This window comes from Phacochoerus africanus, chromosome 15 (assembly GCF_016906955.1).
Source record: "Phacochoerus africanus isolate WHEZ1 chromosome 15, ROS_Pafr_v1, whole genome shotgun sequence".
Taxonomy (NCBI): domain Eukaryota; kingdom Metazoa; phylum Chordata; class Mammalia; order Artiodactyla; family Suidae; genus Phacochoerus; species Phacochoerus africanus.
This window is the reverse complement of record NC_062558.1, coordinates 54,568,931-54,585,469: the sequence shown is the minus strand read 5'-3', so window position 1 is coordinate 54,585,469 and position 16,539 is coordinate 54,568,931. Positions and strand designations below refer to the sequence as shown.

General features: G+C 39.8%; 1 protein-coding gene across 2 annotated transcripts in view; it reads left to right on the top strand.

The window, feature by feature from the left end:
• Window positions 1–16,539, top strand: part of RYR2 (ryanodine receptor 2) — a 775,249-nt gene that overhangs the window by 534,173 nt on the left and 224,537 nt on the right. For both annotated transcript variants that reach the window (XM_047762364.1, XM_047762363.1), the window contains 5 exons: window positions 757–1,564; window positions 4,679–4,879; window positions 11,901–12,006; window positions 13,651–13,794; window positions 15,810–16,083. In XM_047762364.1, coding sequence (XP_047618320.1) covers window positions 757–1,564; window positions 4,679–4,879; window positions 11,901–12,006; window positions 13,651–13,794; window positions 15,810–16,083 — 1,533 coding nt within the window. The remainder of the gene's footprint in view (window positions 1–756; window positions 1,565–4,678; window positions 4,880–11,900; window positions 12,007–13,650; window positions 13,795–15,809; window positions 16,084–16,539) is intronic.

Here is a 16,539-nt window from a genome sequence, read left to right as displayed (position 1 = left end):
AGTGGTTAGAAATTTTCAACATAAAATTCTACATGGAAGGAAACTTGTAAAACACACAAAACTGATTTTTTTTTTTTTTTAATCGGGGCTATCATTGTTGTTCCCACTGTGGCACAACAAGATCAATGGCATCTTTGGAGCGCTGGGATATAAGTTTGATCCTTGGCCCTGCACAGTGGGTTAAGGATCCGGTGTTGCCAAAGCTATGGCTTAGGTAGCAACTGCTGCTCAAATCTGATGCCTGGCCCAGGAGTTTCATATGCTGCCAGGCAGCCAAAAATGAAAAGAAAAAAAAAAAAATCTAGGCTATCATTAAACATGTCCTAAAACACAGTTTTAAAAAATAGTGTCTGGAGTTCCCATTGTGGCTTAGCAGAAACGATCCAGACCATTGACCATGAGGATGCGGGTTCGATCCCTGACCCCACTCAGTGGGTTAAGGATCTGGATTTGGCATTGCTGTGAGCTGTGTTGTAGGTCACAACAGCTCACAGACACAGCTCATATCAGGCATTGCTGTGGCTGTGGCCAGCAGCTGCAACTCCAATTCGACCCCTAGCCTGGGAACTCCATATGCTGTAGCTACATCCCTAAAAAGCAAAAAAACAAAACAAAACAAAGCAAAACAAAACAAAAACCCACCCACCAAAAAAAAACCCCAAAGTGTCTCTTGTCATAAGTTTTGAATTCTGCGAGGTACATAGAACTGATGCAGAACTGTTTTAAATTTCTGTACTCGACTTCTCCCATCTCCAGATCGGTGGACATACTGGAACTGACGGAGCAGGAGGAACTGCTGAAATTCCACTATCACACCCTCCGGCTGTACTCAGCCGTGTGCGCGCTAGGGAACCACCGCGTGGCCCATGCCTTGTGCAGCCACGTGGATGAGCCGCAGCTGCTTTACGCCATTGAGAACAAGTACATGCCTGGCCTGCTGCGTGCCGGCTACTACGATCTGCTCATTGACATCCACCTCAGCTCCTATGCCACTGCCAGGCTCATGATGAACAATGAGTTCATCGTCCCCATGACAGAAGAGACCAAGAGCATCACCCTCTTCCCGGATGAGAATAAAAAGCACGGCCTCCCAGGGATTGGCCTCAGCACCTCCCTCAGGCCACGGATGCAGTTTTCCTCCCCAAGTTTTGTAAGCATTAATAACGAGTGTTACCAGTACAGCCCCGAGTTCCCGCTGGACATCCTCAAGGCCAAAACCATCCAGATGCTGACTGAGGCCGTGCAAGAGGGCAGCCTCCATGCCAGGGACCCTGTGGGTGGGACCACTGAGTTCCTCTTCGTCCCGCTCATCAAGCTTTTCTACACCCTGCTCATCATGGGCATCTTCCACAACGAGGACCTGAAACACATCTTGCAGTTGATTGAGCCCAGTGTGTTCAAGGAAGCCGCTGGTCCCGAGGAGGAGAGCGACACCCTGGAGAAGGAGCCCTGTGCCAGTGAAGACTCCAGGCTAGAAGGGCCAGCCGAGGAAGAAAGCAAAGGGGGAAAGAGGCCCAAGGAAGGCCTGCTCCAAATGAAACTGCCTGAGCCAGTTAAACTGCAGGTAATCAGTAAAGACAGTGGTGAATTTCAGAACCTATTAACATTGGCCTTTGTCTCCTTACTGTGTGTGTTCGTTTGTCCCTGGGTAGTGGGAGTTCTTCATAAAGTTAACTAACTTCCTGTTGTGCTTGGGGATGTGCCTAACTTTCTTGCCTTGGGAATAGAATTCATGAATTTTCCAATCAAGTCAATTGACTAATGTTCGTAAAAGAATGATTCTGAATTTTTGTCAAGGTGGTTTCGTTGGTCAGTACATGTGCGAGTGTGGCATGCCACTGTTTCTCTGTATGTGTGTGTGTGTGTATACGCATGCATGTGTATGTGAGTGTGTGTCTGTCTGAAAAGAGATGTGTTTTTTTTTGTCCTGCCAGTATTCCAAGTCTAAGCTTATACTACTTGCCCCATAATCAAGAGATAAAGTACTGGGATGAGGGGTAGTGACTTTATTAGGAAAGCCAGCAGACCAAGGAGATAGTAGCCTCCTGTCCCAAAGAACCATCTTGCCTAGGTTGGGATGCTGGTTACTTTTAAAGAGCAAAGAAGAGGAGGTGAGGAGTTAAAGTAGAGAAGGTGATAAGTAGTTACAAATATATCCTGGTTCCAAGTTGACCAGATTCTGTAGTCGGGGGCATCCATTTCTTCTTTCCTGCAGTCTGGAAATTTCCACCTGGATTCACAGATGGGTCAGGTCAGAATGTTTCCTGTGAGCTTAAACAAAGGTATTTTTGATTTAACATTCAGGCAGGGGAGGCAGGGTCCCCACAGATGGGCCATTTTGCATACTTGACTAAAAAAAAATTTTTTTTATTGTTATGGCTGTACCCATAGCATATGGAAGTTCTCAAGCCAGGAATTGAGTCTGAGCTACCGCTGCAGCAAGCTGGATCCTTAATCCACTGCACCAGGCTGGGGATCAAACCTGAGCCTCTGCTCTGACCCAAGCCACTGCAATCAGGTTCTTAACCCACTGCACCACAGTGGTAACTCCCATTATGCATATTTGAAACAACAGCCCTTTAGTGATGAACTTGTAGAAAAAGCAATAGAATATGAAGGTTAAGGTAAGAGAAATAGGTCCTATGTGGAGTCAGATTTGTTCTTCCTAGTACACCAGCGCATCCTCTTCTCTCACGTAGTCATTAACAGTTTCCTCATTCTCTCCTTGTTTCTGCAGATGCATTTCACCAGCGTTTTGTTGGCGTGCCCTAAATGCAAAGCTTTCCATACCTATTCCCCTCTCCCACCCTTCCAACCTCAGGACACTTGTTCATCAGGAGATGCACCTGTTCTCACACAGCAAGATTTTACTTCCTACATTGGTTTCTAAGGAATCAAGGTCTTGCCTGTCTTTGTGCTCATCAGGCTACCCCAAGGACCCTTTCCTCATGCCTCTTTGGTTCTTAGCAGCAGTTGGAATCTCGCATCCTTGACACCCATTTCGCCCTTCCTTCCACAGGCAGCCCTGATGGAGGCCTTCCTCGGAGTCAGACTCTGGGTTGTGGGTGAAGGGCACAGCTCACTGTCTCTGGGGGAAATAGACACTTCCTTTTGTATTTCTGTCAAAACATCTTATTGCTGGAATTCCCACTGTGGTGTAATAGGATTGGCAGCAATTTGTGAGCACTGGGACGCAGGTTCAATCCCTGGCCCGGCACAGTGGGTAAAGGATATGGCATTGCCATAGCTGCAGCTTAGGTCACAACTGTGATTCAGATCTAATCCCTGGCCTGGGAACTCCATATGCCACAGGCAGCCAAAAAAGAAAAAAAAAATCCTATTGCTAGTCACATTAAATACTTGGAAGGAGAATAATGGATTTCTAGATGAAGGGAAATTTCAACTGGAATACTGTGAGGAAAGAGAGGGGAGGCCTGTCCCAGGTGGTGACTTTTGAGCTGAGGTCAGATTGATGAGAGGGAGTTCAGTGCTTGTGAAGAAGGAGGGCAAGCGTGTTCCAGGAACTTTTCACACAGGGCACATAGCTGGACAAAGGCTCTGAGGCAGGAAGAGGCCAGGGTGGCTGCAGCTTACTGAGCAGGGGAGGGAGGGTGAGCAGGCAGAAGGCGGTTCAACTAGAGTCCAGCTGTTGGCTAAAACCAGCCCTGTGATGGGGTTTGAATTTTTTTATAAGTTCAGTTAAAAGCAGGGAAGAATTTTAGCAGGAATTTTTTATTCTGAAAATCTCAGGGTAACTGCCGCAGGGAAGATAGTTAAGGGAGTAAGAGGGGGTGGTCCCGAGCCCACCTAGCTAGGAGGCTGTCATGCTGCTCCAGACCCAAGGTGCTGGTGCTCCCACTGGGGTTGGATAAGCAGGTGAAGAGGGACGTGGACATCTCAGAACTGGCATTGACAGAAATGGCATTTTGTGGATGGTGATGCACAGGGCTTTAAAATCATCCTTAACATTGCTGTGTATTTATATCACAGTTGGCATAAAGTGTATTGAAATGTTTCCCTAAACTTTTGCAGAACGTTTTCCAGAAGGCATATTTCTCCAAATGCACTGTATTAGTTAAAAATCCTTTTGACTTCTGGTAAAAGAGTACCAGCTACCCATTTCATGAGTAAGCCAGAAAACCGCTTAATTAACTTACATGTAAAGTCTGGAGGTAGAGAGTTCTAGAATTAATGTCGTAGCTCAGTGGTATCATTGGGAACTAGATCTTTGTCTCCTCCTGTGATCCTCAGTTTATGGTTTTTATCCTAAAGTGTGTGACCTCATTCTTCCTCCAGTGCTCATGTTATTAGCCCATTATACTCATTTTGAAAAGGGTGTTCTGGTCTGTTATTCATGGTGAAAAATCTTTCCCAGGAGACCTCTTGGAAATGTCTCCTTCTCTATCTTATTTCCTGTAGCACCTCCAGCCTCAGAGGAAGCCAGGACAGTACCTGTTCATTCAAGGGACATCAAAGGCTATTTGCCATGTTGGCTTAGACACATTACGTTTCATCTCCTGGGACTGGGCACATTGCCGCCTACATAAAGTCAGCATTCTGTTTATACAGGAAATGAGTTGACAACTAGCCTTATCTGCCACACATTTTGATTTGGTATACCTGGACCATTTTAAAGCTTCTGAAATTAAACTTAGTGTCTTTTTAATTGTTCCTTTAGATGTGCCTGCTACTTCAGTACCTCTGTGACTGCCAGGTCCGGCACCGGATAGAAGCCATCGTGGCCTTTTCAGATGACTTTGTAGCTAAACTCCAAGACAACCAACGATTCCGATATAACGAAGTTATGCAAGCCTTAAACATGTCGGCTGCACTCACAGCCAGGAAAACCAAGGAATTTAGATCACCACCTCAGGAACAGGTACAAGAATGAACTGAAATTACTTCCTTTTTTACTTTGGATTTCAGTCCACCTAGGTTCCACATATTGCTAAACTATACCATGAGTTGCAAGTGAATTTTTTCCCCTGTTCTCCTTAAAGTGGACAAGTTCATTTATTTTATTTTATTTTTTTGGGACTGCACCTCTGGCATGTGGAAGTTCCCAGGGTAGGGGTCGAATTGGAGCTGCAGCTGCCAGCCTATGCCACAGCTCATGGCAACGCCAGATCCTTAACCCACTGAGTGGGGCCAGGGATCAAACCCGTGTCCTCATGGATATTAGTTGGGTTTGTTATCGCTGAGCCACAATAGGAACTTCTGGTCAAGTATTTATTTGATCAGTATTCATAGTTTCACCAAAACCAAACAAACAAACAAAAACAAAAAAACTACTTGGTTAGTTTAAGCAAAAGAGAGTATTACTAAAAGATATCAAGTGTGTTAAGGATTCTTTGAGGAAGCCAGTATGCCTGATTCTGAAGCTCTTCAAATAGGAATAACATCTAAGACAGGGTGAGTCTTCTGAAGCTGACATAGCACCACTCCAGCTGATAGGAAGCCTTGACACATAGGACCCAATGCTAGATTCTTTCCATTTTGTGCCTCCTAGAAGAACCAGAGTCATTGCCAGCTGTCTTGCAGGAATGTTGATCCCTTATTTGTGGTTCTTTCTCTGGTTGCTCACCTCCAAAGCCCCATCCCCCTAGGGTACAACACAACCAAAAGCCTAAACTTAAGAATGAACTAGTTTAGGGTTGTGAAGTTTCTGGCATCTACTTTAGGAGGATGGGTCTCTTAGTGTGGGAAATGACCAAATATAGCTCTGATGGTCAAAAGGTATTAACTGACAGATCTCATCTTCAGTACCTTACTTTGCCTTTTCCCTCTGTATCCAAAGTATCTCTGAATGAAAGTGTCTAGGGACTGATGGCAGAATTTTTTTTCTCACCATAAGATAATTTCTTTGAGGGAAGGAACATGAGGTTTTGAGTATTGCTGTAAACATGTATTGAGCAGAGAACAAGTCCAGTCTCTCAGAGAAGCTCCATACTGTTAGGATATTTCTGTTGGGATACTTCTGCCTCTAGAAAAATGGAGTACATGTGCCTTTCCCTATTTTTCCTTCTAAATACAACTCTAATCTTAGGCATTGCATAAAAGATGACTTAAGAAGTCTCTGAAAGAGAACTGGCACACTCAGGAGCCAAGGAATGACATGGGTTGAGGGGTGAGTTCTTCAGGCTTTCTCTTTGCCTCATCTATCCTAGATTTGGAGCTAAAGAACTCAGCAACCCAGAAATGCCAGCAGGCATAGATAAGAAAAGCCTCAATGAGGGCCATCTATGCCTAGCCAAAGGGCCAGTAAAACTGTTTTTCTAGCAAGACAGAAAACTTTTAGGTATTGATCATGCTACTCCAGCTGAACGCCACAGTAAACTCTGTGCACCACCCAAACAATCAGACACTGAGTAGGGTGTTTAGACTTCCACTCTCATCAGGCTGCACGCAGGTGCTTCAGCTGAGACTGGAGGGAGCTGGGACTTTATCCTGACTGAATGGTAAGGAGGCCTGCCCCTTCCAAAATGTCAAGAGGCCAGTGAGGGTGATGGTACCAAGGTACTCTTAGCCTTTCCAGCCATGACCGTATGAGCTCAGGTCCAGTGAGGAACTGGCCCTCCCAAGTCTCACCCAGCAGAAGCAAGCTCTCCTCTCTTCAAGGAGGTCAAGTGGAAAAATGGACTTTCACTCCACCTGGAAGTAATGAGGCACCCAAGCCCTTCTCTTCCTAGATAGTGACCAAAGACACCAGAAGTTTAAGTAAGATCCAAAGTCTTATAATACCAGAAATGTCCAGGTTTCAATTAAAATTACTCATCACACCCAGAACAGAAAAAACTTGAATAAAGAAAGGCAATCCATAGATACCAAATCTGAGATGACAAAAATTTAAAAAAGAAAGTTACAGCAAGAAAACAAAACAAAGGACATAAAGAAGAACAAAATGAAAATTTTGGAGCTGAAAAGTATAGTATCTGATTTAAAAACCCTTAATGACAGAACGAAAGGGACAGAGAAAGAATCATTTAACCGAAGAGAGGACAATAGAAATTACCTAGCTGAAAAACAGAAAATAGAGGGAAATAAATAGAGCATCAGGGACTGGTGCAAATATAGCAAAAGGTTTAACATTTGTGGCATTAGAGTTCCAGAAGGATAGGGGAAGACAATGAGCTGAAAAAATACTTGAAAAAAATAATGGTTGAAAACTTTTAAAATTTGGCAAAAGATGTAAAGAAAGAGATTTAAGAAGCTGAGTAAAACCCAAACAGGATGCCCTCCAAATCTAAACTGAGACATAATAGTCAAACCTATGAAAACTGAAGACAAAAATCTTGAAAGCACTGAGTAACAAATGACAATCATGAGGAAAGACAAGTCCAGTGATGATGGATTTGTCATCAAATTGTATGGAAGACAGAAGGAATTTGTACACCATTTTTCAAGTGCTGAAAGAAAAGACCTGTCAACCCAGAATTCTGTATGAAGTGGGAATATCCTTCAGGAATGAATGGGAAATCAAGACTTCCTCAAATTAAGGGAAACTACCAGAATTTGATTACCCTGAAAAAAATGCCAGAAGGAGGTTCTTTAGACAGAAAGCAAATGATGAAAGAAGAAAATTTGAAAAAACAACAAGACAGGGTTAAAATAAGGGTAACTACAATACAATTCTTTTGTAATTATTTTCTGTTTTTTTTGAAAAATTCAAATAACTATTAGTTATTCTAATAGAATAATTATTAGAATTTTCTAATTATTTTTGATAGACAAAGGAAAAATGGTAACTCTCTAATGTGTTCTAAATGTGTACATAGGAAATATTTAAGGCAATTATATTTTCTGTGTAGGAGAACAGGGACATAAAGGAAGATAAGGTATCTATACTTCATTTAAACTGGTAAAAAGTTGATACCTGTACTGAGATAATTTATGTATATATAAGAGTTACCATTGTGGCTTAGCAGTAACAAACCTGACAAGTATCCATGAGGACTCGGGTTCCATCCCTGGGACCACTCAGTTAAGGATCTGGCATTGCTGTGAGTTGCAGTGAGGTCACAGACATGGCTTGGATCTGGCTTTGTTGTGGCTGTGGCATAGGCTGGCAGCTGAAGCTCTGATTTGGCCCCTAGCCTTGGAGCCTCCATATGCTGCAGGTGTGGCCCTACAAAGACAAAAATAAATTATGTATTTATAATAACCACTGCAACCACTAAAAAGCTAGGGAAAGAGATAGACTAAAAAGTACTATGAATAATTTAAAATCGAATCCTAAAGGTAGTTCAAGGAACCCATAACACATTGGGAAAAATAATTCAGAGCAAATGGAAAAGAAGTAAAATAATAGACTTAAAATATAACATATTGCCGAATTCATGAATGTGAACAGTCTGGTTACATTGAGTGAAAGACAAAGATTGACAGAGTGAATTTTAAAAACTTGGCTTAACAATAAGCTCAATTAAAATATAATGATGTAGATATGTTGAAAGCAAAAGGATGTAAAGTGATATGTCTTGAAAAATTAATCAAAAGGAAGTAAGAGGAGTTCCTGTTATGGCTCAGTGGTAATGAACCTGACTAGTATCCATGAGGACGAGGGTTTGATCTCTGGCCCTGCTTAGTGGGTTAAGGATCTTACATTGCTGTGAGTTGCAGTGTAGGTCACATACGTAGCTCACATCCCACATGGGTGTGGCTGTGGCATAGGCCAACAGCTGTAGCTCAGATTCAACCACTAGCCTAGGAATTTCCATATGCTGTACATGTGGCCCTAAAAAAAAAAAGAAAAAGTGACTATATCAGAGCAAAGAATATTATCAGAGATATACAGGAACATCATGTAAGGATAAAAGACCAATACACCAAGAAGACAAATGAGTATGTATTGGACAACAGAGCTGCAAAATACATGAAATCAACATAGGTAAAACTGCAGGGAAAAATAGACAAATGCATAATTATAGTTGGAGACCTCAACATCCCTCTTTCAATATTCAAAAGAAAAGCTAGACAGAAAATCACCAAGAATGTAGGAGAATGCAGCACTGTCATCATCTAGCAGGATCTTTGGAAAACTCCATCCAGTAACAGAAAACACATTTTTTTTTCAAATGCCCACAAAACATTTGCAAAATAGGACTGTATACTGAGACATAAAACAACCTCAACAAATATAAAATAATTGAAAATTTTCATAGAGAATATTTTTTCTCACCACATTGGAGTTAGATAAAAAATCAGTCACAGAAAGATAACAGGGAAATCTCCAAACATTTGTAAACTAAACAACTTATTTGTTTCTAAATAACACATAGTTTGAAGGAGGAAGTTTCAAGAGAAATTTAAAAATACACTTAACTGAAAGAAAATAGAAATAGCGCATATCAGAATTTATGGAAACAGCCAAAGCTGTGTGAGAGGGAAATTTATTGCATTAAGTACTTATATTTAAAAGAGAAGGGCAAAAGACCCAAAGAGACATTTCTCCAAGGAAGATATACAGATGGCAAACAAGCACTGAATATTAGAGAAATGCAAATCAAACCCTCTATGAGGTACCACCTCACACCAGTCAGAATGGCCATCATTAATAAGTCCACAAAGAACAAATGCTGGAGAGGGTGTGGAGAAAAGGGAACTCTCCTGCACTGTTGGTGGGAATATAAATTGGTACAACCACTATGGAAAACAGTATGGTGGTATCTTAGAAAACTATACATGAAACTACCATATGACCCAGCAATACCACTCTTGGGCATGTATCCAGACAAAACTTTCCTTGAAAAAGACACATGTATGTTCATTGCAGCACTATTCACAATAGCCAAGACATGGAAACAACCTAAATGCCCATTGACAGATGATTGGCTTAAGAAGATGTGTGTGTGTGTGTGTGTGTGTGTGTGTGGTGTGTGTGTGTGTGTACACACAATGAAATACTACTCAGCCATAAAAAGAACAAAATAATGCCATTTGTAGCAACATGGATGGAACTAGAGACTCTCATAGTAAGTGAAGTAAGTCAGAAAGAGAAAGACAAATACCACGTGATATCACTTATATCTGGAATCAAATATATGGCACAAATGTACCTTTCCACAGAAAAGAAAGTCATGGACTTGGAGAATAGACTTGTGGTTTCCAAGGGGGAGGGGGAGGGAGTGGGATGGTTTGGGAATTTGGGGTTAATAGATGCAAACTATTGCCTTTGGAATGGATAAGCAAAGAGAACCTGCTGTATAGCACTGGGAACAGTATCTAGACACTTATGATGGAGCATGATAATGTGAGAAAAAAGAATGTATACATGTATGTGTGACTAGGTCACCTTGCTGTACAGTAGAAAATTGACAGAACACTATAAACCAACTATAATGGAAAAAATAAAAATCATTATAAAAAATAAATGAGAAAACACATAAATCAATAATCTAAACTGCCATCACAAAAATTTGGAAAAAGAACAACATAAACTGAAAACAAGCAGAAAGAAGGCATTAGTATAGATCAGAGGAGAAATGGATGAAAATGGAAACAGGACATTTAAAAATATCAATGAATCCAAAAGCTAGTTATTTTATAATATTAGCAGCATCAGTAAAACTCTAGGGAGTTCCCTTTGTGGCTCAGCAGTTAACAAACCTGACTAGAATCCATGAGGATGTGGGTTCCATCCCTGTCCTTGCTCAATAGGTTAATGATCTGGTGTTGCTGTGAGCAGTGATGTAGGTCACAGATGCAGCTCAGATCCCACATTGCTATGCCTGTGGTATAGGCTAGCAGCTATAGATCCAACTTGACCCCTAGCCTGAGAACTTCCATATGCTGCAGGTGCAGCCCTAAAAAGGCAAAAAAATTAAAAACATTAAAAAAATAACCTCTGAAGAGATTGACAAAGAGGAAAAAAAAAAGAAGATACAAATTGCCAAATTAGAAATGAAATGTGATATCACTACAGACCCAACAGTTGTCAATAGGATCATATGGGAATACGCATGTACATACTGCCTGCTTCTGTTTATATAATGTTCTTGAAATGCCAGTAATATAGAAATGGAGAACAGATTAATGGTTGACAGGAATTAGGGATGAAGAATAGTCAAGAGGGAAGTGGGTGTGTTTATAGAAGGGTAACCAGATAATCCTGAGGTGATGGAATTGTTCTGTTTTGATTGTGTCTGTATCAGTGTCATTATCCTAGTTGTGATTCTGTACTACTGTTTTGCAGGATGTCACCCTTGGGGTAAACAGGGTAAAGGGTACTCAGGATCTGTTTTTATTATTTCCTACAATAACATATGAACCTACAATATTCTCAAAATGAAAGTTTAGCAAGAAATTCACATACAACACTCTAAAAAGAAAACTCTCAGTTGTTTCCTAAAGGAAAACTGTGGACAGACTTTTCTTCATTCATAAATTTAATTCTATTTTATCTAAAATTAAAACAAATGGAAGAAAGCTTTTTATAGTTTAATTGAATCATTAATGTTAGAAAAAGCATTGTTATCCATGATATTGCTCTTCAATTATATTTGGTTTTCTTTCTTCTTTGATGTATTTAAAATATTCAATAAAGCATGTAAATTAGCATAAAAATGAAAATCCAGGAGAAATGCAAAATTTTTTTTTAAAAAAATAATGTTTTGTTCTTAGTCGATTTAAGAACACTGAGTATTCAAAGATCTAACATGGAATTGAGAAAGCAAATAATATTATTTTTTAGCATGCTAAGCTTTGACTAATTTGGCATATTTTGTGGTATTTGTTAGATTGAGTAAAAGATAGTGATGTTCCATCTGGGGGGCAACAGCCTAGGAATACTGAAAAAAAATTTTTGAACCTGTTTGGTTTTTATGATCTTCTTTGCTGTGCCATTCCTGAATTTTCTTCTCTTTTACTCTAGTTCTTCCTCTTTTGTTTTTTCAAACTTTCAGATCAATATGCTTCTCAATTTTAAGGATGACAAAAGTGAATGTCCATGTCCTGAAGAAATCCGAGACCAACTCTTGGATTTTCATGAAGATTTGATGACACATTGTGGTAAGGTCTTCCTGATTTAAAAACTCTTACTAAATTTTAGTGCAGAAGTAAGTATAGATGTAAATAGGTTCACAAATGTACAGGACATGTATTAGGAATTTATATAAGAATATTTATTATGGCAAAATGGTTAACTGACCCCCTGTGGGAAGTCATGAGGGGTACAGAGATCAGAAAGGCATTAAGACCATGCAGAGCATGACCAAAATTCTTTCTTTCTTTTCCCTCAGTGTCCAAGAGAATGAGGACATGTGACCAGGTGCTTTTGGCAGAGAGGGGAGTACTGCGTTGGTTTAGTCTGAAGAAATTTGATCACTAACAGTTGTAGTTAAGCTGGTTGAGGGGCCACACTTTAGGAGTGGCCTAGGAAATATAGCACATATGTTTTGAAATTAATTAATGCCTAAAGAATGCCTACACTGTTTTATGTCAGTAGCCCAAATTTATGAAGGGGATTCTCCCCCTCTTTTCATCCTAAGAACTTTTAAAATGGAATTAATTGATTGGATGTTCTGAACATGTATTTCTTTCTCTCTTTATGCAGTGGTGTGGATTAATCTGTGTTTCAATGAAAGAAGATAAATTAACCATTTCTTAACTGATTGTGTGTTTGTGTATATATATATGTGTATATGTGTGTGTGTGTGTGTATATATATACACAGTGGCATTATTTTTATTTCATGTTAATGAGGAGAGTATAAAAGTATATTAATTCAGTTTATGAAGAATCACTAAATGACTACCAGAAAGTTATACTACACAGACACACACACACACACATATATTATATATATATACACATACACTGTACACACACATACATATATATAAACTATATACTATAAAGAAAGAAATACTCTAAAATGGTAGATTTATTGTTTCAGATATACAGTATTCCCTGGTTTAGGTTATCTGTTTATATCTGCTCTCTGTCTATTAACTTATTCACCTGTCACCGATGCTTCTGGAAGAGATGAAGGATAAAAGACCGAGGGGGTTTTAGGGCAGAACTGTAGGTCTAAACAGTACCCAAAGTCAGAGATGCTGGAGGTCAGCCCAAGTAACAGACCTGACTTTGGCTCATGGGAAAGACTTTTCACTCTCTTCTTGTGTTCTGGCTGCTGATAGCCCTGATCCCACAAGAACAGGGGGAAAAGCGACAAAAGGAAAAAAGAGCAATGAGTGACTCTTACCTTTGAGTGGTACTGGGCAAGATTGCTTAAACTCAGTGTCATCATATGTTGTAGACATGGCAGCACTGCTTTAAGTTATCAATGGGGGGAAAAAAAAAGCAAAACCTGAGACTTAGGTGTCCTAAATGTACTTTTTTTTTTTTTTTTTCCTTTTTGTGACTGCACCTGTGGAATATAGAAGTTCTCAGGCTAGGAGTCAAATTGGAGCTGCAGCTGCGGCCTATGCCACAGCCGCAGCAATGCCAGATCTGAGCCACATCTGCAACCTATGCCTCAGCTGTGGCAATGCTGATTCTTAACCCACTGAGCGAGGCCAGAGATCAAACCCACATCCTCACAGAGACAATGTCAGGTCATTAACCCCACTAAGCCATGCCAGGAACTCTCCTAAATGTATTTTAAAATATTGTTTTTTCTTTCCTTCTTTTTCCTTGTTTTCTTCCAACTAGGAATTGAGCTGGATGAAGATGGGTCTCTGGATGGAAACAGTGATTTAACAATTAGAGGACGCCTCCTCTCCTTGGTAGAAAAGGTGACATATCTGAAGAAGAAGCAGGCCGAAAAACCAGTTGAGAGTGACTCCAAGAAGTCATGTAAGCTATGAACTTATAAAGAGACAGTGCCAGAGTAACTCAACCACAGATGTCTATTCATCGTTTGAGCAAATATTACACCTGTTGAACCAGTGAGAAAATTGAGTTTGCAGCTTCTAAGAATCAAATTCTTAAGTAGATGCTTGTAGCTGCCACAAGTAGGTACAGCATCACACTCTATTTGTAGGAACATATTAAAAGATGGGAGTATTGTAAGGATGGATGCACTCCCTAGAGAACTGAAAATTTAGGGACTGGATCAGAGTCCATCAAGAGAAAGTATAATGCGAGTAATTTAGCTTTCATATCCGAATACAATGCTATTGGTTTTTAAATATTCTTGCATCTCATTAAACCTTTTCTTAAAATTTAAGTAGCTATAGTCTGGAACTATATTTTAGTTCTGAAATATTTTCTCATGTATTATGTGTTTCTCACTCATCCGTCTCCTATTTAACAGAGGAGTCACAGCTGATACTGTGTGACACCAAATAAGCTCACTGAGGCAATGGGTTTCTCAGACACAGCACACTCATCCAAAAGGGGTTCACAAAGTAGGTCTGTGAGATCAGATGACTTCTTATCTCACTTCTGAGGTTCCATTCATTTAAGATGCAGTGCTGGTTTATTAATAGCTTTTATGGGAAGAAGAAAATAAACTCATGAAAATCTTGGTTTTTTTTTTTTTTTTCCCCCTCTAAAGTGGAAATCTTTTCTCTATACAGTTACTTTTAAATTGATTCTTCAGTATCACAACTAAATTTGAGTCAGGTCTTCTTTAAAGTCAGTTCAAAGTTTCTTACGAATCCCTTTTTATTATTATCAGGCTTATGATTTTGACCTATGAAAAATGACAACATGGTTTTGAGATGTGTGGAAGTATGTTGACATTTAATCTAAATTTTGTATTTGATTAGAATTGCTAGCTTTGTTTTTCCTTAGATAATGTATAGATTAAAACAGGTTAAATAGCTTCTTTTGGAAATCTTCTAGTATTATTAATGATGGGAATTAAGGACTTATGTAGGAATTGGTCACATCAGCCCTACTTAACTTTGATAATTTTACTATATAATTTAAGAGGTTTGGAAATTGTATTGCTTTTAAGGGTACTACCTCACACATCACATTGCAAGTAATCCTCTATGTATGACATAACTTTTCTCCTTAATATAGCTTCACCATAAAATCCTTTTAAAGGCATTTTATTTCATTTTATTTATTTTTCATTTTTTTATTTTTTTGCTTTTTAGGGCCACACCTGCAGCATATGGAGGTTCCCAGGGCAGGGGTCTAATCAGAGCTGTAGCTGCTGGCCTACACTGCAGCCACAGCAACGCCAGATCGGAGCCACATCTGCAGCCTAAACCAGAGCTCACAGCAACACTGGATCCTTAACCCAATGAGCAAGGCCAGGGATCAAACCCGCAACTTCATGGTTCCTAGTTGGATTTGTTTCCGCTGCGCCATGACAGGAACACCTAAAGGCATTTCTGAGTGACAGCAAGGGACCCACATTGAAGAAAAAATATAATTTCATAAGATCACTACTACAAATGACTCAAATGAGGAGGAGTTGGATAAAAAGAGCCTTGAATGCCCATGACTGATCTTTATGTCTATATGATATCAGATCTTCTGGGAGGAAAATAATGGAACAAAGAAAATAAAAATGAAATTAATAGAACAACTCACTGATTGCCCTATAGATGGCCAACAGTAATTTTGGAAAAAAAGTGGCTACACTTTTGAAATGGCTTAAATTCCTTAATTATTAGAATAGTTTCTAAAGAAAAGTTTGTGTTTCTATCCTTGCATGTCTAACTCATCTTTCTTGACATACTGACATTAACAAACATTTAAATGAAGTTGATTTATTTCAAAAAATATATGTAGCCTTTTCAATTTTGGTGGAAATATAGATACCAAGTTGGGGATATGACATGGACACTTGAAATGCCTGACTAGTCTGTCTTATTTTTTTTTTAAATGAAATATCCATAATTACTTTGCAGCCACTCTTCAACAGTTGATCTCTGAGACTATGGTCCGATGGGCTCAAGAGTCTGTTATTGAAGACCCTGAGTTGGTGAGGGCTATGTTTGTCCTGCTCCATCGCCAGTATGATGGCATTGGGGGTCTGGTCCGTGCTCTGCCAAAGACCTACACCATAAACGGTGTTTCCGTGGAGGACACCATCAACCTGCTAGCATCTCTTGGTCAGATTCGTTCTCTGCTGAGCGTGCGAATGGGCAAAGAAGAAGAGAAACTTATGATTCGTGGATTAGGGTAAATGATTTAACTATTACACCTTTGTCTTATACATGTCCTCTTTCTAATTGTTTATCTCAATAGTAGTACAGTAGGTGCATTAGTACAAATGACCTGTCTGGATTGTACGATCATTGCATGGGATTGTCATTTTTCTAGAGATTATGTTTTAAAGCTAAATAGGAAAACTGCTGAATGAAAAATGTGACTGATTTTACAACTGACTACATGCTAAGGTGGCTGTGATACACAGCAAATATCTTAGTTTTTTGTTTTGGGTTTTTTTGTCTGTCTGTTTTTGTTTTTTGTCTTTTTAGGGTCATTCCTACAGTATATGTAAGTTCCCAGGCTAGGGGTTGAATCAGAGCTGTAGCTTTTGGCCTACAATACAGCCACATCAATACCAGATCTAAGCTATGTCTGTGACCTACACCACAGCTCACGGCAATGCTGGATCCTTAACCCACTGAACAA